Raw genomic sequence first — 23,846 nt, forward strand, 5'->3', positions numbered from 1 at the left:
TTTCTACCCCATCAGCCACTTCCAATGTGCCACATCCCCACTGGGAACTCAGGCTAGTTTGTACAGCCATGTCTTCAAGGCCTTTGGGGAGCAGATCTCAACTTGAGGGGTAGGGGCTGGGCAAGGTGTTCCAGAGGGCAGGAGCTACAGCAGAAAAGACTCTTCTCCTTCTCCTCCCCAGTCAAAATTCCTTGGCTGACGGGGTCCACCGTAGGCTCTTCTGCCACGTGGGTGGGGTGGGCTAATTTCTTAGAGAGCCTCATTTCCCCCCTTTCGCCCTGAAAATCTCAGCTCAGATTACCATTTTCACAGGGATTTGTTTAAATATGTGCATCAAGAAGTTAGTGACCACATAATAGCTTCTTCCCAGATTCAAGTCAGGTTGCACACATATTCCAAAGGACTGGTCACTTATACCTCCTGCAGGAAAACAAAGTTGTGCAGGTTGCTCTTTAATGGATGGCTGGTTGCTTAGCAACCATCCAAAGTTGTGATGGGCCTCCCAAAAAACAACCCGGATTCAAATTTCTATCAGTTATCCCCTCTGGTCACAAGATGGCATTTGGGGCGCTTGGCAAAGGACCGGCTTTACAGCTGTTTGCAGCATCCTGTGGTCACATGGCTATGATTAATGATGGGCTGGGTTTTTGTTTTGGGGTGTTTTTTTTTGCTAGAGACCAGCATTCCTGGCCAAAAAAAAATGCTCATTACGGACTAGGGGTTTGCTTAACGAGTGCAGCATATGTTTTATGATCCCCAGAAAAAAAAATGTCATAAAATTGGATCTGTAACATGGGTGCATTGACTTACAACCAACATGACATACAACAGCAATTCCAGGCCCCATTACGGTCATAAGGCGAGGACTAAAGGTAACCAACTTGCTATAGAATACTGTCAAGCTTTTGTGGATTAAGTTCCTTTTACCAGATGTAGGGAGTATTTTCTCAAAAGAACAGTACACACACCACCACAAAAAATGTTTAAAAGGAGGAGAAGAGGAAAATGAATTATGGAAGAGCTTGGCAGTGCCAAGTACAAATAAATAATGAATGTCTCTTAAAATATTTGTTGGGTATAGCATAAATCCATGCATTGCTAAACGGATTAAGGCTGTAGCTCAGCCAGATTCTTTTTCTCTGTTAAATCCATTGAAAATATTGCTAAACCTTTAGCTCCAGCTCAGCTTATATATCACAATTTCTCATTCACACCTACCCAGAAATTCATTTAGATGAAAGATCTATTTTTTCATAAAGAGGAATTGTTCACATTAAGGAACTCTTTAACAAAGGGGGGGCCCAACCTCTGAGCCGCAGCCTAATCATAACTGGGCCGCGTGAGAATCGGGCCAGTGCACACACTCGTATGCACGCAGCTCAACTCATGCGAGCATTGGCTGGCATGAGTTGCGCACGCAGCTCAACCTGTGTAAGCTGAGCTGCACACGTGTGTGCGCCAGCCTAATGCTCATGCGGCCCGCTTCCCCTCTCCTCAGCTTAGCTACCGAGGGGACCAACCAGTGTTATACCTTCTGATGAAAAATAACCCAAATGGGTGCTTCCTCAAAGTACGGTTTTGCGGCTCAATTTTTCTCTTTCTCTTTATCGTTTTGTGCTTCATGCTGTGTTGACTCCTGGTGTTTCTCTAGACTAGTCCCTGCAGTTTTCTTGGCAAAGATTTTCAGAATACTTTGCCATTGTCTACTTCTTAGGGCTGAGAGAGGAGGGACTAGCCAAAGGTCACCCAGCTGGCTATGCACCTAAGGCAGAACTAGAATTCCCACTACATTAAACTAATTCTCTTATTTCAGTTAGTCTTGACTCCTGACTGACTACATGGATAAGTTTCTGCAAAGTTTGGAAGTGGGTGGCTCCCAGGGCTGAGAAAGAAGTACGGATCCAAGGTCACCTGACTGGCTTCATACCCAGGACAGGACTAGAATTCCCATTCTCCCAGTTTCTAACCTGGTGTCTTTGACCATTTGCGCCCAACTCAATCTCAGTGCAAAACAATCAATACAAACCTCTGTATATATTCAGCTATAAATCTTACCCTGGCATAGTTTAACAATTCCTGTCACGATGATGACAATTAGAGCAATGACTTTGGCACAGGTGAATGCATCCTGCACCCTTGTTCCCCACTTAACATAGGCACAATTTATAAATGTTAGAAGACCTACAAGACAAAAAAAAGGGAAGCAAGGAAGGCATTAGAAATTGATGGTGAAGCTGGTTGTTTTAAAGCAAACCCTGCCATGAAATTCTCTTCCATGTCAGAGTTAACAGTCACAATGCCATATTATTAAACAGGTTTAGCAGGTTGTGTTAAGGTGGTTTAAAAAAGGGCACTCGGCCAATTTGCTGTTTGACACTTCCAGTGGCAAAACAGGAAAGGTCTCACAAGGCGAACATTACGGCAAGTGTACTGAAAACTTGAAAATATTGTTGGTTTTCACACTCTCGTTTGCGATCCACGCCTTTTAAATGAATACCAACGCTTCTTTTTAACGGACACGTTTTTTGTTGAAATAGCAAATGCCACCTCAAATCTGTCATTTGGCAACAAAAACCCTTGGAGGGTTTTAATTTTTAAAGAAAAGTTATGGTATCTGAAGGACCAGAAAAAATAGAATTAGTTCCAATCTATTTCTGCATCGTTTTAACAGGAACTATTCCTTTCTGAGGGACGCAGTGGCTCAGTGGGTTAGGATGCTGAGCTTGTAAATCAGATGGTCGGCAGTTTGGCGGGTCAAATCCCGAGTGCCGCGTAACAGAGCGCCTGTTACTCATCCCAGCTTCTGCCAACCTAGCAGTTCGAAAGCACGTAAAAGGCAAGTAGAATAATAGGGACCACTACGGTGGGAAGGTAACAGCGTTCCGTGCGCCTTTGGCGTCTAGTCATGCCGGCCACATGACCACGGAGACGTCCTCGGACAAGCGCTGGCTCTTCGGCTTTGAAACAGAGATGAGCACCGGCCCCTAGAGTTGGAAACGACTAGCACGCATGTGCGGGGGAACCTTTACCTTTATTCCTTTCTGAGATGTTTCCTCAACTGCATGACTGTTTTTGAAAGTACAGATACAATTAGATGCATGGCTCACATCAAAAAATATACAGTAGCAATATATTTTTTTAAAAAAAAAGTTGGTTTCACCATTAATGAAACCTCCTACTTAAAGGTATCCTTTATGTGAAACCAATTCTACAGAAATAACGCTTAATTACAGAGTGATATTCTAAATTTTACTCAAGAACTTTAAAAGGTGCTCAGCTCTACTATCTGTTAGACCAAAAGGTATTATTTTTCCTCTCTAAAGAGTTTCTTATAAAAATCTATAGTGGTTAAGTCAGTAAGTAGATTGGATTTATATATTAAGCTGTAAGTTGCTACGTAGTCATTAGTCGTCTGTTTCATATCTAAATGCAATAAGCCATGATTCAGAGATAACAGTGAGTAGATTCAAATATCACGCTAGGCCAAAATTAAACAAAGCGTGATCTTCTTTGGTGTCTGGGCCTGAATGCATAGTACAGGTAATAGTACAGGTAAGTCAATAGTACATGTAAGTCCTTGACTTATGACCACAATTGAGCCCAAAATTTACGTTGTGACATCTAAGTGACTTTTGCGCCATTTTACGAGTTTTTTTGCTTCAGTTGTTGAGTGAATCCCTGCAGTCGTTAAGTTAGTAACCTGGTTGTTAAGTGAATCTGGCTTCCCCCATTGACTTTGCTGGTCAGAAGGTTGCAAAGGGGGATCACGTGACCCCGGGGACACAGCAACAATCATAAATATGAACCAGTTGCCAAGCGTCTGAATTTTGATCACAGGACCGTGGGGATGCTTCAAAGGTCATAACTGTGAAAAACAGTCATAAGTCCCTTTTTCAGCGCACTAAATGCACTGTTGTTAAGTCGAGGACAGCCTGTATAGAAAAATAACTATTTCTGGCATTATAGAAGGACAGCCGTGTTAAAGCCCAAAATCAGAAGGAATCTGGGAGCATCTTTTCTAACCAACAGACTGATGCATTTGATGAAATCCCTTTTTATAAAATTTATTAGTTAGGAAATATGCTCCTGGGCTCCTTCTTAATATCTCTAGTTTTAATCATCATCATCATCATCATCATCAGCAGCAGCAGCAGCAGCAGCAGCAGCCCTCCCAGATTTTTTTTAAGGCTCCAATTTAGCGCTTCTGAACCTCAGTAACTTTAAGATACACTAGAACAGGGGTGTCAAACTCGCAACGTCACGTGATGTGTCGCGACTTTTTTTCCATTGCCGGCAATGGGGTGAGTGCAGTTTCGGCATGACGCATCTGACCCCCGGGGTGGCAGTTTGACACCCCTACACTATAACATAGAACATAGAATGACAGAGTTGGAAGGGATCCTGAAGATCATCTAGTCCAACCCCCAGTTCAAGCAAGAGAGTCTGTATCGTTTCAGATAAATGGCTGTCCAGTTCCTTCTTGAAAGCCTCCAGTGATGGAGCACCCACAACTTCTGGAGGCAAGCAGTTCCACTGGTTGACTGTTCTCACTGTCAGGAAATTTCTCCTTGTTTTTAGTACTAGTAACTAGACAACCCACGTCCTTTCGAAAGATATTTCTTTACCACATTCCTCAAGGCCTTCAAGAAGGCCAGAGCTTCTGATGTTCTACCTTCACTTGAAAAGTTGGGATACATGCAGAGATGTCTCTGCCTTTAAAAGAGCCCATACTGAACTATAGCACAGTCAAACAACAGCACAGGAGATGTTTTATGAGACATTTTGTATTGTGTCATAAAGTACTGTTTGTTTGTATTGTGTCACATATGTTTATGTCATAAAATGTTTTATTGAAACTTGCCAAATGTCAATCCCACGGAATCGCGGGACCTGGATTTTCGACCCATTTTGTAAGTTAGTCCATTTGAAACATATTGGTTCAAAAAAATTGTTGTCCTGTGATGCACGGTTTTGCTCAGTTATTATGGTTATGTGAATAAGACTTAGTACTTTATTGTCAGACTTGAAGAATGAAGACACATTAAGTTCCAGTTAAGAAGATCTATTTCTCAATCATTTGCACAAAAATCTAATCAACTAATGGTCAGCACTAAATTGGCACTAGGTAAAACTTAATGGAATTCGGGGGGGGCTGGGTTTGGATCACTTGTGGGAACGTAACGACTCCAGACTTAATTCCTCTCTTGACTCCGCACCCAGGCTCTGCCTCCTCTTCTCCTACATGTATAGATGGACTTTAACTCCCAGAATTCCCTAGCCAACATGCTTTTCAGTTTGCTTTTCAGCAGCTGGACTGTTATCAATTTCAAAGGGCATCCCAACTTAGTAAACTTTTCAAAAGTTACTTAACTACTACCCTTCCATAATGCAGAAGTTGGCTTCTCTTCACTCATGGCAACTCAATCCACCAAACTCAACTCTGTATCTTGTCAGAAGCCAAATAACTTTTGAAACTGCTCAGTAAACACAGATGTGATGAAATCCTTTCTCCTCAATAGATTCACAGGGTATATGTCTGGTTGCCATTATGCAAGTTTACATCTATTGCAGCTGTAACCCAAGCTTCTGAGATCACTTATTACCCTGAAAGAAAAGATCTTTACACACCCAAGGATGATTAATACTCTGGCATATATCTATGAGCAGTGGAACTCTTGACTCAACATAGTAATAAACAAGCTTTGCCTTCTCTCTAGAATGTCCCAATAAATTTTTAAGTTTCCAATTAGTAGGTTTGTTTTTATTTGGTTCCTATTGAGAAGCACCAGCTTAACTGATACATTGCCGTATGATTCTCATAAAGTTGAATTGTGAAGTGTTTAATAAAAACAAGAGATAAATTTTAGTTAGAATATGATTATTATATCTATAACCCTGTATTCAGCTCTGGGAAGTGGGGGGGAGGGGGGTGGTTTGGGGTGGGCGGGTTTTGGGGATATGTATTGTAAAAAAAATTTTAAAACTCTTTAATAAAAAATAAAAATAAAAAATAAAAAAATAAAAACAAGAGATATTATAATGCAATTGTGGAAACAATAAATCAAAACAATGTAAAAACACGTTCTTGGTTTAGGGGAGAGAGATGAAAAACTCACCAAACATTGAGCATTTTTATAGGGAAGATCTGGACTAGAAAAAATATTTGTTAACAGATGCCTACCAGATTTGAAGCACTTCGGATTCCTGGGGGTGACCACTGTAGCATGGAGGAAATCCATAGACCGGCCTTTCTCAACCTTAACCACTTTAAGATGTGTAGATTTCACCTTCCAGAATTCCCCAGCCAACATGCTAGCTGGGGAATTCTGGGAGTTGAAGTACACACATCTTAAAAAGTTGCTAAAGTTGAGAAACGCTGCCACAGAGAACGGCCTCCATTTGATAACCACCAGATAAATCTTATCAATCTCGATATGGACCCTAGGACTACTTCCATCCTACAGTCAGTCAAGTTTGTAAGAAAAGGAGATGGGCTGCCAGCTACACCTTCGTGGTGCCTTCTATTTAATCTTGAAAAGGAGTGTGTGCAATTCCATGTCTGCAACACCAACCTGCAACTCCGTAAGCTGCCTGCCTCTTTTCCCAAGAATGGATGGAAAGTGGAAAGAACATCAAGGCGTTTTCAAACAAAACATCCAGAGTCTCAATTTATCTTCTGTGCTTCAAAATACTCTTTTAAGACATAAATTTTTACAGGTAGTCCTTGATTTACAATCTTCCTTTAGTGACTGTTCGAAGTTACAACAGCACTGATTATTTTTTTCACCCTTATGACCACTGCAGCATACCCATGGTCACATCCTATGCTCAAAGTTCAGTGACTTGGAAACTGGTCCATATTTATGACGGTCGCAGAGTCCTGGGGTCACGTGATCCCCTTTTGCAACCGTCTGACAAGCAAAGTCAATGGGGAAGTTGGATTCACTTAACAACCATGTCACTATCTTCACAACTGCAGTGATTCACTGAACAACTGTGGCCAGACAGGTCGTAAAAGGAGGCAAAATTCACTTAACAAATGTCTCGTTTAGCAAAAGAAATGTTGGGCTCAATTGCAGTCATAAGTCGGGGGCTACTTGTATATTTACACTGTGTAGAAAGCTATTTGTGTGCATGCTTCTCTCCAGGAAAAAAAAACAACATGTAAGAATAAATTTAAAAACGTCTTTTCAAGCCATAACAGATGAATCTTGGAGAGGGAAAGTTGTGTAGTGGTCCAAGTCATTGGACAAACACTTAGGAGACCATAATCAATCATGGAGCTCTCTCTGGTTCAGGGGTCCCCAACCTATGTTCCGCAGCCCCAGCCCGGGCCGCGGGCTCTTGGCCAGTGGGCCGTGGAAACGGCTGGCTGGTGCATGCATGCGTGGGCACGCATTCCTCCCCCACTTGCACTAGCACCTGCAGCTCCGTTTGCGTATGCACGCAGGCACGAACAGGGATGCTAGCGCAGGGAGGGTGTCCGCAGCCCGTTTGCAAATGTGCTGCTAGTGCAGGTGGTTTGCATAGCCCGTTTGCACATGCACAAATGGGCCGCTAGCCACCATGGGGGGGGTTGGTCCTTCGCGCATGTGCACGGCACCAGTGCATGCCGCATGCACGAACGGGACTGGTAGTGCCGCGCCAGTGTATGTGGCCCCGTGTGCACATGCGCGCATCCGCACACCAATTTTGAAGCTGCTCTCCTTCCCTCCGGTCCTCTGGCTTGAGCTTACTCCAGAAGATCGAGGATCACCGTAGATGCCCCTTGAGCTTCTGAAGAATAGATCTGCCCCTCGATTCAGCAGAACCATAGTGCACACTAGCTTTTCACCCTTTTCTGTGCAAAAACAAGGATTGTCTTGTTTCTCTAGGGCATGGCGGACCAACAGCACAGGAGATCCACTTCTGATTCTCCTTCCCTCCCCCCCTTCCCCAGCTCTGATGGAAGCAAAGTCAGGCCTGAGGACCTGTGTAGAATACTCACATACACAAGCAGCGGCAATAAGACGACAAGCAACGTACGGAGGCTGGCAAGAAGGGAAGACTGGCTGCACAATATAGTTGGCAAAGGTTATCGCGATGATAGCCTGGCTGGTTGGTTCAATGATCAAAAGCGACGTCCACAGACGTATAAAGGCAATGAAGCCTCCAAAGGCCTCTAATATATATGCATAACTGGCTCCTGACTTGGTGATGGTGGTGCCCAGTTCAGCGTAGCAGAGGGCTCCGATCACGGAAAATATCCCCCCCAGGGCCCAGATGACAAGGGATAATCCATAGGACAAACTGTAGTTAAGCACTCCTTTGGGAGAAACAAATATCCCGGACCCAATCATATTTCCTACTATAAGGCAGATGCCGTTAAGGAGAGAGATTTCTTTTCTCAGCTGCATAGTTCTTTGGTTTCCACCATTCTTTTGGGCGTTGCCGCTCTGATCACTTTTATCAGCTGTCCGGATTGGCTGGTACTCGTTCAGGGAATTAAGAGGTGGAAAGTTCTCCCTCTTCTCCATGATGACATCCACAAGGTGTCCACTGCTAACACCGATGCCAAACTAAAAGAAAAAGCAGGATTAAAATCTGATGTTTTAGACATATGGTATCGGGCCAAGAAACTAGAGCCACTCATGAATAGCTTGAGTCAGCAACTTTATTGACTTCTTCCTATATTACAAGAATCTTCCCAGTCTGTTTTTTTTCTCCAGGCAGCAAGCAGATAAAGCTTCATGCATCTGGCCGGGGGAGGGGGGGCTTATGTCTCTCATGGCTGTGCAAGGACTCAAGGCTAATTCCCTGCTTGACACCCCCCCACACACTCTTTGCAGCATGTCTGACATTTTCTCACCATATAGGTTCCTCATGTGAAAGGTGAAATTCAACTGTCATGTGACTAAAACACTGGGCAAGTGTTCCAATGAAGTATTGATTACAGCTGTGTTTCTCAACCTTAGCAACTTTTAAGACATGTGGACTTCAGCTCCCAGAATTCTCCAGCAGGCTTAGCATAACTCATTCAGGGAGTTGAAGTCCACACATTTGAAAGCTGCCAAAGTTGACAAACGTTGAATTAGACTTAATTAGAAAAATGAGACTAATTTTCCTGTGATGTTGTAAATGTAAGAAATGGAACAAAATGGCATATACATATTATTGTGTGCATTAACTCTTAATTCAGGAAATCTTTGCACCAAAGCTTCCATCAATTTTCAAGATGTCTAGCAGCTATACAAATGCTAAGAGAGCCTTAGAACGGTACAGTTTTTATGAAGGTGGTACTTAAGATTTCTCTCCTGGGAACAAACCATTTTGATAGATTTATGGCTGGAACAAAGTTAATAATACATGAGTGGGATCTGGCTACTGAGCTATGATTTAAATATATGTTAAATAACCATTCCTTTGATTTCCCACTTACAGTACAGAACATTCTGATAATCTGGTTGGCCTGAAGGCATCCACAGTTAAAATGGACACAGCAAGCTTACTTCAATGCATGTAGAATAGGTTGTCCTATCACACTGACCTGATCATAATCTTCATTTGATTGTACACCTGATCACAGGGGTGATCATGTGTAATGAAGAGGGAAAGAGCAATTGACTGAATGGATCTTAAGAGTGTGTGCTTTTTCTTTGGAACGTATGTTGATAAGCGGATGGATTTGGGAATATTTCCAATTGGTATAAGAAAATCTTTAAGCATCATTCAGGGTCTGACCCTTACATTCATGGTGTATTACTGTCTTTGTGGGCTTTTATGTTTTGGAAAAATAAGTACAATTCTGTGTTAGAAAAATAATACAACTACAACAAGTTACAGTAAATCTTAGTAGAAGAGCCAGTTTTCGAGCGAAGCTGAAGACATCTAACTAGAACAAACGAAGAAAGGCTGGGTCTAGCTAGTCTAAAGAAAAGAAGAAATAGGGGAGACTTGATAGCAGTGTTCCAGTATCTGAGGGGCTGCCACAAGGCAGAAGGAGCCAGGTTGTTCACCAGAGCATCAGAGGGAAGGACGAGAAACAATGGTTAGAAACTGATCAAAGAGAGAAGCAACCTGGAATTAAGGAGAAACTTCCTAACAGTGAGGACAATCAACCAGTGGAACAGCTTGCCTCCAGAAATCGTGGGCACTCCATCACTGGAGATTTTCAAGAAGAGACTGGACAATCACCTACCTGAGATGGCATAGGTTCTCCTGCTTGAGCAGGGGGCTGGACTAGAAGACCTCCAAGGTCCCTTCAAGCTTTCTATTCTATTCTATTCTATTCTATTCTATTCTATTCTATTCTATTCTACTCTACTCTACTCTACTCTACTCTACTCTACTCTACTCTACTCTACTCTACTCTACTCTACTCCCACCAAGGGTGAACTTGGACCAGACACTTTCTCTCAGCCTTAGGAGGGAGGCAGTGGCCAACCACCTGAAAAACCTTGTCAAGAAAACTGCAGGGATTTTCCCACACTCTCTCTGAGAATTGGACATGATTGAACTGAATAAATTGTTTTAGTAGACTAACTTCTATGTTAAACAAAAGCTTGCTTCAAGGTAAGACCTGGCCAAGACCACAGCTGATAGTTAGTTAGTTAGTTAGTTGGAAAGCTGCTATTTGGAATTCAATTCCTGTACTAGTTTCAGTCAAAGATGTTTTGATAAAGAATCCCAAGAATTCTAAAGCAGGGACTTGGAAACTCATTGCTAATCAAAATAGACACTAATGGGGCATAAAGAACTTACGAACACTATTTCACACAGTAGCATCTCGAGCAGCCATGAATTACATAACTCTTTCTGACATAGTCATCTCAGGGGGAAAAATGTCATTGCCAATACATCCTGGTTAGAAAAACATTTACTTAATCATAGTAGCATGCATGCACAGAACTATAGGAGAGGAATTAACTTATCTAGTCATATCTGCACAGTTGCTATGTTCTAGGAGTAGCAAAAGGAATAAAAAAAAGCATAACAAATCACCAGTTTAATTACGTATATTTCACAGATTTTAAAAAAGTTCCTTTGCAGTTTGACAGCACCGACTGCCGCTTACAGCTCTTTTGCAATCTCCATTCATTTCAGACTACATTAATTTAAAACTGTTTGCTGGGTGCAGCAATCATATGACTACTTTTTTTTTTTTTGCTGGAAAACGGCGTTTTCTTCCAGTTTCTGGTAGAAACACCCATTAAGGGTTCACTGGACAATATGGTCATTTACTTAAGAGTCGCCGCGAAAAATATTGTAAAATTGGGTCAATCAGAGGACAATCGGTTTAACAAACAGCACACCCTAAACTGTAATTCTGGGCTCAGTTATGGTCATAGGTTGAGAACTACCTATAAATAAACAGGCAGCAATGTCTGCAAGCAAACAACAAGAGCCTTGGTGGAGCAGTGGGCTAATGCCTCCTTAAGTAACACCGGCTGCCTGCAATTAGTGCAAGGTTCGAGTCCCACCAGGCTCAAGGTTGACTCAGCCTTCCATCCTTCCAAGGTAGGTAAAATGAGGACCCAGATTGTTGGGGGCAATTAAGCTGACTTTGTAATAATGCCGCTTGGGGTGTGTGTGTGAAAGCCCTAACAAGCAGGCATATACATAGAATGAAGGCTACTGCTAAGCTTGTAAGCCGCCCTGAGTCTTCGGAGAAGGGCGGGATATAAATGGAATTAAAATAAATAAATAAAAATAAAACAAAGCTCAGAGAGCATCAAGGACTCTGCAGGTCATGAATAGCCCGCCTTGGGTTGTTTTTTGCTGCATTCCTGGGAACCAAGACACAGCTGACTACAAATACAATACATTCTACAGATTAATAAGCTGTCCTGGGGGGTGGGGGTGGTCGCGAATATTTCTATTTATTGCAACAAAACAAGTTCACTAGAGCAAGCAGTCTACCTAGGTCTCAACAGGTAACAATACCTGGCTGAGTTTAGTTGGGTTGCAAAGCTAACCAGGCCCAGGTTTGAGCAGGAGCAGGTAAGCTCAGAGCTAAAGAAGTAAACAAGGAAATCAAAATTAAAAACAGTAGGTCATCCCTCCTGTATGGCCAAGGCAATTGCATAGATCCAGGCGTGCAATCACAAGCTGACTCAAAGAGGTGTTTGTTTCTTTTACCTTTAGCCCAGTTGGCACTTCAAACTTTTTCACTATTTACATTTTAAGTAACCGAAACAGATGAATACGAGTTACATATAACATGTTAATGATATCAGTAAAAAATGCTTATTTTATTAAGGACACAGTGAATGTATGTGCAACGCAATGAAATAAAACCAGAGGCCATGGGCTTCTTCACTGTCAATCGTACTAAACCTATCAACCTCTTCACCACCTCAATAGCAAGCACTACGGCAGACATGTCAAACACAAGGCCCGGGGGCCGGATCCGGCCCGCGAAGTACTTTCATGTGGCCCACGAAGCCATCCTGGAAAGAGTGAGAGAACGGCCCCCACGGCCTTGGCCCTGGCCCAGAGACCCTCCTTCTGCCAGAGACCCCCAGATCTATCCCACTCCTGCCCAGGCCCCCATAGGCACCCTTGATGCGAACGATGTAGAGCTGGCCACGCCCACCCAGGCCATACGCACTCTAGCCACGCCCACCCAGTAGGCCACGCCCACCCTGGCCATACCCACCCGGCCCTAAGAGCAACCGCAATGCTGATGGGGCCCCGTTTCCTAGCCTGGTTTTAGTGACCAGAAAAAAACATTCTCCTCCTGTAGATTGTTGCCATTTTCTATTTAAAAAAACTTAAAAAACTAGCTAGGCTGCACTAACGAAGGGATAGAATCGAGATCGTGTAAAGTGTAGTACTGCTTTAGAAGCCTTTGGTAAGACCAACTTGGAATACTGCATCTGGTTTTGATCACCAGAATTTTTAAAAAAGATGTTGAGACTCTGGAAAGAATGCAGAGAAGGGCAACTAAGAAGATTAGGAAGCTGGAGAATAAAAAAATGTGAAGAACGGTTGCAAGGATTGGCTTTGTCTACTCTAGTGAAAAGGACTCGGGGTGACACGATATCAACATTCCAATGTTTGGGGGCTGCCTCAACCTATTCTCCAAAGCACCAGAAGGCAAGACAAGAAGCAGTGGATGGAAACTCAATAAGGAAAGAAGCAACCTAGAACTAAGGAAGAATTTCCTGACCGTGAGAACAATTAACCGGAAGAGCGATTTGCCTTCAGAAGTTGTGGGTGCTCCAACACCAGAGGTTTTTAAGACGGGACTGGACAGCCATTTGTCTGGAATAGGGTCTCCTGTTTGAGCAGGGGGTTGGACTAGAAGACCTCCAAGGTCCCTTGCAACTCTGTTAATCTGTTATTAAATAGCAAAAACTTCTTCACTAGGAACAACCTGATTTAATTAAGCTTGTTCAAAGTATAGCAGTAATAACAGTGGTTAAACCCCCTGCTAAATATAAATGAATAACTCCCTCCCTCAATACTAAGTAATACCCGGTTATAAGTTCATCTGTTTCTTGTCACAGTTTATTTTATTTCTGGTTTCCTCCTCTTTTTCAGACTTTAGCCATGAGATATTTTAATGGCTGTAGGAGTATACCTATATTAACCTGCAAATCTGAGTTTCAGAAACTGGGGGAAGAAAGACAAATATCTATATTAAAATCGGTGTTTCATTTGTGAATCAAACAATCATACTTGTTATTAGAAATAGAGAAGAAGAAAGAAGTATCGTCAAATAACACTCGCTGCTTTTTATCCTGAATGATTACTCAGCAAATCTAAAAAAATTATGTTGGTTATGTTTTTCCAAGGATTTTCATTGTTTTATAGCCAAGTATTTTGTTGTTTACAAAAAATTCAATCCTAAGCCAAGAAGATTTTTCAGTGCTCAAACCATGTGTTTCTTTATAGGAATATTTTAAGGCAAATTTCTCAGAACACTTGGGACTCAGTTCCCGGAAGTACCCACTAACTCAGAAGGAACTTCATGTACATCAGTTATTTAAAACCAGCCTCTTTCTTGGGAATTCTTTCACTGTGTGTGCACCTTGCAAGGAAACTGATTAGATGATTTTGAACAAGCAGTTCAACCTACACAGTGTCATAAGTAAAACTATAAGAAAAATACAATATTCCATTTATAGCATCTTGAGTTTCTTGGAAATGGGTCAGACTTCAACTTGACTTTTTTAAAAAGAAAGAAAGAAAGAAAGAAAGAAAGAAAGAAAGAAAGAAAGAAAGAAAGAAAGAAAGAAAGAAAGAAAGAAAGAAAGAAAGGAAGGAAGGAAGGAAGGAAGGAAGGAAGGAAGGAAGGAAGGAAGGAAGGAAGGAAGGAAGGAAGGAAGGAAGGAAGGAATCCTGAATTTAAGCTACATAACATTTTGACTGAAGTTAATACATGAGATAAATCACAAACTATGCTCCGGCTTTTATGTATTACATAAATACTGTATCTTGTAAAAATAGTTTAATGTGTGCAAATGCAGTCAAGTATAATTTAGCCCTCAAGCATGATTTGACAAAAACACAGAGGAAATTCTGTTAGGTTCAAAGATCCCAACAGACAGAGTAACTCATATTCGGCAAATGCTGTAGATCAGTGATGGCGAACCTTTTAGAGACCAAGTTCCCAAACTGCAACCCAAAACCCACTTATGTATCGTCGGGTGCCAGGTGGGTGTGGCTCATTGTGTGGGTGTGGCCCATTGGGTGGGCATGGCTCATTGGGTGGGCATGGCCACAGTGGTAACAGCAGACTGGGTGGGACTAAAAAGTTCTATCAATCAATTCCAACTTTGCGAGATCTTTTTTTTCCCCACGAGAAGTTGAAATTGATTGAACCTTTTTTTTTGCACATGGTTTTGTTGTTGTTAGCTGCAAAGTCGTGTCCGACCCATCACACACGGTGGTGGAGGCCTAAAGTGAAAAGGTTTCATAAAACCCAGCTGATGGCCTAGGACTGGGGCAACGGCACATGTGCCCACAGAGAGGGCTCTGCGTGCCACCTGTGGCACGCATGCCATAGATTCACCACCATGGCTGTAGATGGATACGTAAAGAGAAAACAGTGATTTTAATGCAAGCAAATTCTGCAGTGTTTATTGTATAGTAAAGGCTATCACTGCCTGTTCTGATCTGGGGATGTTTTGGTATGAAAGATTGGTATCCAAACTTGGCAACTTCAAGACTTGTGGAAATTAACTCCCAGAATTCCTCAGCCAGCTGAATTTCACCAGTCTTAAAGTGGCCAAGTCTGGAGACCCTGGTGTAAAACTTCCACTGGGCAAAGAGCTTAGGAAGAATGACAATGTTGTAATCCAACAGATCCGGAGATCACCAGGCTGGGGAAAATTATGCACTAAAGTGCCAACACAAGTTGCAGCAACAGAAGTACTCCCACCATTTTTTATAGTAAAGGAACTGGGCAGCTATTGGTTGGGATCCAATTGCTGTCTGGCCCTTTTCTTAAGCAGTAGGAAATAATCAACTTTCAGTTACCGTAATCTCCAGGGAAGCAACTGCTTGGCAAAATATCATGCTAAGCTGGGATTTGCTTAATCATGATTTCCGAATACTGCTGGCTAAGTCCACTGCATGAATCATAACTGCTGAGGTGCAAACCACACTGACAAGGTTGGTACCGCCATATCAAGACAAATTCCCATCATGGATGGATCAGGCAACGTTTGTGAGTGCCGAGGAACCATGTGTGTGAAGAGCTAGATTGAATAGGACAGGACACCTGTGGCTTGTGCAACATACACACAAATCTTCTCCCCGATAGGAGAACTTTGCAAAACCTAGCAATAGTTCTACTTAAGTAGGAAGGCCTAGAGAAGAGGAAATTACGGAAAAGAAAATTATTGGGAAATACAAGAATAGAACAGCTCATTTCTTGTACGTGATGCAATGTTTCATGATATGATAGGATAGCCTTATTCCAGTATTTGAGGGGCTGCGACCAAGAACAGGGGGTCAACCTATTTTGCAAAGCACCAGAAGGCAGGACAAGCAGCAACGGACAGAAACTAATCAAGGAAAGAACCAGCCTAGAACGGAGGAGAAATTTCCTAACAGGTGAGAACAATTAATCAGTGGAATGGTTTGCCTTCAGAGGTTGTGGGTGCTCCATCACTGGAGGCTTTTAAGAAGAGACTAAAAAGGTAAAGGTAAAGGTTCCCCCGCACATGGGTGCTAGTCGTTTCCACCTCTAGGGGCTGGTGCTCATCTCTGTTTCAAAGCCGAAGAGCCAGCGCTTGTCCAAGGACGTCTCCGTGGTCATGTGACCGGCATGACTAGATGCCAAAGGCACACGGAACGCTGTTACCTTCCCACCGGAGTGGTCCCTATTTTTCTACTTGCATTTTTACGTGCTTTCGAACTGCTAGGTTGGCAGAAGCTGGGATGAGTAACAGGCGCTCACTCTGCTACGCAGCACTCGGGATTCGACAGCTTGGGACTAGACAGCTACCTATCTGAAAGGGTATAGGATCTCCTGTTTGAGCAGGGGGTTGGACTAGAAGACCTCCAAGGTCCCTTCCACCTCTGTTCTGATTGAAATTTAGGACTCATCTTTAATCAATATTCATAAAATCCTGGAACACCTGGAATACTCCATGGCACAATTCCACTCCAACCATATTCCATTTGTATCCCTCATTTTAAAAACTGGTGCTGTTGTTAGGAAGCAGGGGGATAACCAATTTTACAGGAAATCCTCGACTTACAACCACAATTGACCCCAGAGTCATGGCTGTAAGTCGTGGTCATTAAACGGGTCGCCATGTGACTGCACCCAATTTTACAACTTCTTTTGCGGTAGCTGTTAACCGACCAGGGCAATTATTAAGTGTCCATGGTGGTTGTTAAAGGAATCCATTGTAACCAATGAGCATTTTTGGGTGGATGCTGGAAATAAAGGTCAGAAAGCGGCAAAAAACCCACTTAAAATTGGGGTCACATGACCATGGGATGCTAAAAACAGCCAGGAATGTGAGCTGGTTTCCAAGCATCCCGAAATGTGATCACACAACCAGAAGAAGAGGTGCCTGTGAGAACTTCAAAAAGTGGTTATAAGTAGTTCTGGGAGGCCTGTTGTATCTCTGAATGGTCATTAATTGACTGGTTGTTACACAAGGGCTACGAGCAGTATCTCAGGTGGCCAATTAAAGTGAGATGCTTCAAGAGGCAAACCAGTTCTTGCCCTAAGGGGAAAAAATCTGGTTTTAAGCCATGCTGAAGTCATTTGCTAGTTCATTGCTTATCTTTCCTTTATTACAACCAGGGATGGTAATGTCTTTAATTTTAAGTGCATTCTATAAACTTTAGTTATCCAGTGTCCCTGAAATTTTGCAAATAAGAATTTGGAAACAACTTGAGGAGCTTTTTCTGGGCCTAGCCTAACAAAAATTGTTTTTGACTGCTTGTTAAAAAAAATGGCTTTGTTAACAATAACAAACAGCAGTTCCAGACTAATAAGTTAATACATTGTTGTTTTTTAAAAAAACCCCAGTCATGCAAAAGGAAATGCTGGAGGGTAAGAAAGCGTTTGCTTTTTAAGTAACGAGAAGGGAGCCCATTTTTACCCCCTCACCGTCTGTTGGTCAATATAACTTTTCTCCAGAATTACAAGAATTCCCATATTCCTTTTGATTTAAAAAGAAAAATAGGCCACAAGAGAGTTAAGAGATAGCAGGAACTAAAATCTGGGGAAAAAATGATCCTAGGAGAGCTTTAAAGAAACAGGCCCACTTCATACTGAATATACTAAGAGTAGGTTGTGAAGTTATACACACTTTCCTCTTCCACAAACTCAACACACTTCCCATCTGATCCAAATCATGTGCTTCCTCAGCGGAATTGGTAGATCTGTTCTAGAGCTTGGTTACAAAGAGACTGTAGGTAAGCACTTGTAACTTGGTTACAAAGAAACTGTAGGTAAGATTACAGCCAATAGAGACCAATTTTAACCTTGGCGGCTTTAAGGCGTGAGGACTTCAACTCCCAGAATTCCCCTGACAAACTCATGCAGCTGAGCTGGAAAAACACCTATTGGCACTCAGCACTGCAACACTTGACTTGAAAAAGGGTAGATTGGGAATCATCAGTGTTTCTCAAACTTGGCAACATTTAACGAATGTGGGGACTTCAAGTCCCAAAATTCCCTTAATGTTGGTTGGTTGGTTGGTTGGTTTGAGAGGAATGCGAAAAATGTTCATTTTACCATTAAAATGAATATATTCCTATATACATTAAAATAAACATAAATTGCTGATTAGTGCACATTTAAAGTGACAATAAGGCTCAGTGGGTTAGGATGCTGAGCTTGTCGATCAGAAGGTCGGCAGTTTGGCGGGTCGAATCCCGAGTGCCGCGTAGCAGAGTGAGCGCCTGTTACTCATCCCAGCTTCTGCCAACCTAGCAGTTTGAAAGTACGTAAAACGCAAGTAGAAAAATAGGGACCACTCCAGTGGGAAGGTAACAGCGTTCCGTGCGCCTTTGGCGTCTAGTCATGCCGGCCACATGACCACGGAGACATCCTCGGACAAGCGCTGGCTGTTTGGCTTTGAAACGGAGATGAGCACCGGCCCCTAGAGTTGGAAACGACTAGCATGCATGTGCGGGGGAACCTTTACCTTTACCTTTTTAAGGTTTTTATTCTATTCTAATTATTGCAAAAGGTAGCTTTATTCCGAATAGCTTACAGCTTGTGTGGATACCTCCAACACCAGGAAACATCAACATCTGCCTATCCCAGGCCCTTGGGAAGAACTTGTGAGGTGGATAAAAAGGTTACATCCAGTCTGAACATCTGGCTGACTGTGCAATGAACATTTAACAAGGGAATTGTTAGCAATGCTTAACAGGATATTTATTAATTGAAAGTCACCCAGAAACACCCAGAGTGAGTGAGCAGCCATATAAATTTTTCATAAAATAAAATAAATTGGGAGCAAGGTTTGTTTTAATAGGTTATGTGAACCCAACCAGATGGGTTTTAGTTTAACAACTTTAGTTAAGCAAACCATGACATAGACTGGTGTTTCTTAACCTTGATTACTTTAAGATGCATAGACTTCAACCCCCAGAACTCCCGGTGCTGGAAGGGGAATTCTGGGAGTTGCGGTCCTCACATCTTAAAAGCTGCCAAGGTATATAGAACACCAAAACACCCGTCTAGACATTTTGCAAATGAAGGGTACCAGGATCTTTAAATAGCTGAGGGGAAAAAAAATCTCTTGTCCGTCATTCAGTACAGCATGACACATTCAATCAAGAGAGATTTAAATGTTGATTTAACAAAAGGCAACTTTTTACTGGCTTTGAGTCATCGCTGATTCCTGGCAACTGCCTGTTCTTGGCGAGAGTTCAGAAAAGCTTTGCCATTACCATCTTCCTAGGGCTGAGAGAATGACTAGCCCAAGATCACCCAGTTGGCTTTGTGCCTAAAGCAGGACCAGAAAATAGAATAATAGGGTTGGAAGGGACCTTGGAGATCTTCTAGTCCAACCCCCTACTCAAGCAGGAGATCCTATACTATTGGAGGCAAATGGTTTTCTTGTGAGTGGGTGATGGAGCACCCACAACGTTTGAAGGCAAGCTGTTCCCCCATCTGTCTGTCAGGAAATTTCTCCTCATTTCTAGGATGGTTCTCTCATTAATGAACTTCCACCCGTTGTTTCTTGTCCTGTCTTCAGGTGCCTTGGAGCAGGGGTCCCCAACCCCCGGTCTGTGGACCGTTACCGGCCTCAGCATGCCAGCAACCGGTCCACACAAACAAGCAAAGTCCCATCTGCGAGATGCAGGCAGGACACAAAACCACACACCCTCCAGTCTGCAGAAAAACCTCTCTCCATAGAACCGGTCCCTGGTGCCCAAAAGATTGGGGACCTCTGCCATAGAGTATAAATCAATCCCCTCTTCTCTGAAATAGCTCCTCAAGTACTGAAAGACAATTACGTCCCTCCTAATCCTTCTCTTTGATGGGCTAATATATCTAGCTCCCTCAACCATTCATCCTATGGTTTAGCCTCCAGACTGCTCATGGTCTTTGCTCCTCTTCTCTGCTCTCAGCTTCTTTTTTGTAATCGTGGTGACCAGAACTGGACACGCAATATTCCAAGTGTGGCCTCGCTAGTGCCCGAAAGGTTGGGGACTTCTGCCTTGGAGAATAAGCTCATCCCTTCCTCTCTCTGGAGCAGTCCGTCAAATACTGGAAGACTAGAACTCACAACATCCTGGTTTCTGCCTTAGCCACTAGACTAGACCAACCTGTTCCTAAGACAATTGATTTCCATCCCATTCAAAAGACTTTTCCCCTATCCATCTCCATTAAAGGTATAATGCGAGTCCTTAGTTGCAAACAAAGCCGCTAAAATCTAAGGCTCCCAATTCCATAACTGTCTAATCTCCTCTCACAGAGCAAAAATGAAGCCCTTTTACTTATTACTAATATTTCCTACTGACTTCCTACCGAAAGGTGACCAAGGCAATGCATGCACACACACACACACACACACACACACACACACACACACACACAAAACCACAGACATAAGCCAGCCATAAAACCACCTTTAAAAAGTTTAAGAGTCATAGTAATCAAACACAGAGATGATTTCAAAGGGCAGGCTGGGGAAAAATCCTCAAGCATTTTTCCCCCCCTCACAAACAACATGGAATGCCATTCAGTAAACAAGGGTGACCTCTTCAAAGCTCTCAGCCTTCCCCAAAGCCGGGAATCTTGGTCGGGGCCAGCAGAGGAGGATGGGCGTTGGGGTGCAAAGGCACCACATCAGAACAGGAAAAGAAGGGGGGAGGAAATCTGCCTCCCTACGGAAAAAAATATCAGGGCAGTCCTTAACTGCTCCCCCTTCGCAAAGCCGATGCTCTGGATTTTAACTGCTGGAACCCCCAAGTCAGGCACGGCTCGCCTGCTCCCCAACTCTGATTTCCCAACTCAGAGATTTGGGGGTGCAAGACCAAGGCTCTGTGTGTGTGTGTGTGTGTGTGTGTGTGCTTAGTCCTCTGATTTCCCAACTCACAGAGATTTGGGGGTGCAAGACCAAGGCTGTGTGTGTGTGTGTGTGTGTGTGTGTGTGCGTGTGCTTAGTCCTCTGATTTCCCAACTCACAGAGATTTGGGGGTGCAAGACCAAGGCGGTGTGTGTGTGTGTGTGTGTGTGTGTACTTAGTCCTTTGATTTCCCAACTCACAGAGATTTGGGGGTGCAAGACCAAGGTGGTGTGTGTGTGTGTGTGCTTAGTCCTCTGATTTCCCAACTCACAGAGATTTGGGGGTGCAAGACCAAGGGTGTGTGTGTGTGTGTGTGTGTGTGTGTGTGGTTAGTCCTCTGATTTCCCAACTCACAGAGATTTGGGGGTGCAAGACCAAGGATGTGTGTGTGTGTGTGTGTGTGTGTGTGTGTGTCTGTCTGTCTGTCTGTGTGTCTGTGTCTGTGTCTGTGTGTTTGTGCGCGCGCGTGCTTAGTCCGAAGTACCCAAAGGGGAGAAGCTGGAAGCCGCTCCAGGCCCGGGCGAGCCCCGGAGGCTCCGCCTAGCATCGAGACAACAGCCACCCGTCCCGCCCACCGCCCGCCGCTTGCCGCGGGGACCCGCAAATCAGCCGCCCGCCCCCCCCCCTCCGTTCTGCCCAAGGCTGCCCTCCGCTCCCCCGGCGCCACGGACGAAGCCCTCGCCCGCTTGGAGCGAGGCGGGCGAGCTGCGAAGGGGGCCGGGAAGGAAGAGAGGTCATTTGCGGTTTGTCTCCTTGCAAACCGCAGGTTCAAGCCTGAAGCCAGCCAGCCAGCCAGCCTGCGGCAGAAACCACCATTCGGGGCTTAAGGGAGCAGCCAGGTTGATTGGCCAAAGCAGCCCGAGGTGCCTTAGCCCGGAATCCAGGTTCCCAGCCCCGCCAGCCAGCCACCCGTCCGCCCAGCCCCGCACCTGGCCGGAGCTCTCACCTCCCCGCTCCCGAGGGATGCGGCGTCTGCGGCGGCTGCGCCTTCCTTCCTTCCTCCCGCCAGCCAGCCAGCCAGCCAGCCGCCCTCCAGGACGGCCGGCCGGCCAACCACCTTCGAGCTGCCGCCACCGACGCCGGGCGGCAAAGCGGCGAGGGCGCCCCTGCCCGCCTGGCTTCTTTTCCCCGCAGCCGGACAGCCGCCGGGCCCGCCCCGGGGAGTGGCCCCGCCGGACCGCCCCCGCCCCTTCTTGCAGCGGGGAAGCGCTTTGTCTCCGCCGGCGTCTGCCGCGGGCTCGTCTGGCGGCGGATTAGCGAACCGGCGACGGCGGGCTGAGCCCGCGAACGGCTTGGAATTGTCCGCCGGGCTTCAGGTCGCGCGGCAGGCGGAGGTGGGGCGGTGGGCAGCCTGGATTCCGGGCGAGAAGAGAAGGGAAGGGAAGGGAATAGAGAATAGAATAGGAATAGGAATAGGAATGGAATAATGCAATGGAATAGAATGGAGAATGGAATGGAATGGAATGGAATGGAATGGAATGGAATGGAATAGAATAGAATAGAATAGAATAGAATAGAATAGAATAGAATAGAATAGAATAGAATAGAATAGAATAGAATAGAATAGAATAGAATAGAATAGAATAATGGAATGGAATGGAATAGAATAGAATAGAATAATGGAATGGAATGGAATGGAATGAATAGAATAGAATAGAATAGAATAGAATAGAATAATGGAATGGAATAGAATAGAATAGAATAATGGAATGGAATGGAATGGAATGGAATGGAATGGAATGGAATGGAATGGAATGGAATGGAATGGAATAGGGTGGGGTGGGGCAGGTGGGGTAGAATAGAATAGAATAGAATAGAATAGAATAGAATAGAATAGAATAGAATAGAATAGAATAGAATAGAATAGAATAGAATAGAATAGAATAGAATAGAATAGTTGGAAGGGACCTTGTAAGTCATCTAGTCCAAACACCCCCGCCCAAGCAGGAGACCCTACAGCATCTCTGACAAGATAGCAGTCCAGTCTCTTCTTGAAAGCCTCCAGTGATGAAGCTCCCACAACTTCTGAAGGCAACTTCTGTTCCATTGGTTGATTGGTCTCACCGTCAGGAAATTTCTCATTTCCACGTTGAATCTCTCCTTGATTCATTTCCAGCCGTTATTCCTTGTCTGGCCTTCAGGTGCTTTGGAGAATAGGTGGAAACCCCCCCACACACACTCCTCTCTGTGGCAGCCCCTCAAATACTGAAACCCTGCTATCATGTCTCCCCTGGTCCTCCTCTTCACTAGACTAGCCATGCCCAGTTCCTGCAACCGTTCTTCATATGTCTTAGCCTCCAGTCCCATCATCTTTGTTGCTCTTTTCTGCACTTTTTCTAGACTCTCAACCTCTTGTTTATAGTGCAGAGATTTGCTTAATCATGACAATATAGGTCATAAAATCAGTCACAACTCACTGAAGAACTGACTTGCCTAACAATGGAAATTTTCGACCCAATTCTGGACATATATTGAGGACTACCTCAATCAGTTTATTATTTATTAATTGCAATACATTGCTATGCCTTGTTGTGTTTGTTTCTGTTTAGTTCTGTTTTATCTGAAGGTTTAATTTTATGTGTTGACCTATGGCTGAAATAATAAACTGATTGATTTGAGGGCTACCTTTAATGGTCACCTCCCCTCTGTTTTTCCTTAAAGGCCTTGGAAGAAAACCTTCAGTGATAATGTCACAGGCCACATGGACTGTTACGATTAATCCTTTGCCTTCTGCTCAGAAAAGACTTGGACTAAAGTCTCCCAAATGTTACCTTCCTGGAAGGAATCAACCTGTTGTAATAGCTACTGGAATTAACTGACATTTTCAAGCGGTCATTGAAAGGAGCAGACCACGAGTAATTGTGC

At 43.9% G+C, this 23,846-nt stretch overlaps 1 protein-coding gene across 1 annotated transcript in view; it reads right to left on the reverse strand.

The window, feature by feature from the left end:
- Positions 1-22,102, reverse strand: part of SLC7A6 (solute carrier family 7 member 6) — a 41,568-nt gene extending 19,466 nt beyond the window's left edge. The window contains exons 1-3 of the mRNA XM_081335713.1: positions 21,928-22,102; positions 7,988-8,558; positions 2,056-2,181 (exon numbers count right to left, since the gene is read on the reverse strand). Coding sequence (XP_081191839.1) covers positions 2,056-2,181; positions 7,988-8,516 — 655 coding nt within the window. The 5' untranslated portion in view covers positions 8,517-8,558; positions 21,928-22,102. The remainder of the gene's footprint in view (positions 1-2,055; positions 2,182-7,987; positions 8,559-21,927) is intronic.
- Positions 22,103-23,846: the final 1,744 nt, after the last annotated feature.

Source organism: Vipera berus (genome assembly GCF_964194415.1).
Source record: "Vipera berus genome assembly, chromosome: 10".
NCBI lineage: Eukaryota > Metazoa > Chordata > Lepidosauria > Squamata > Viperidae > Vipera > Vipera berus.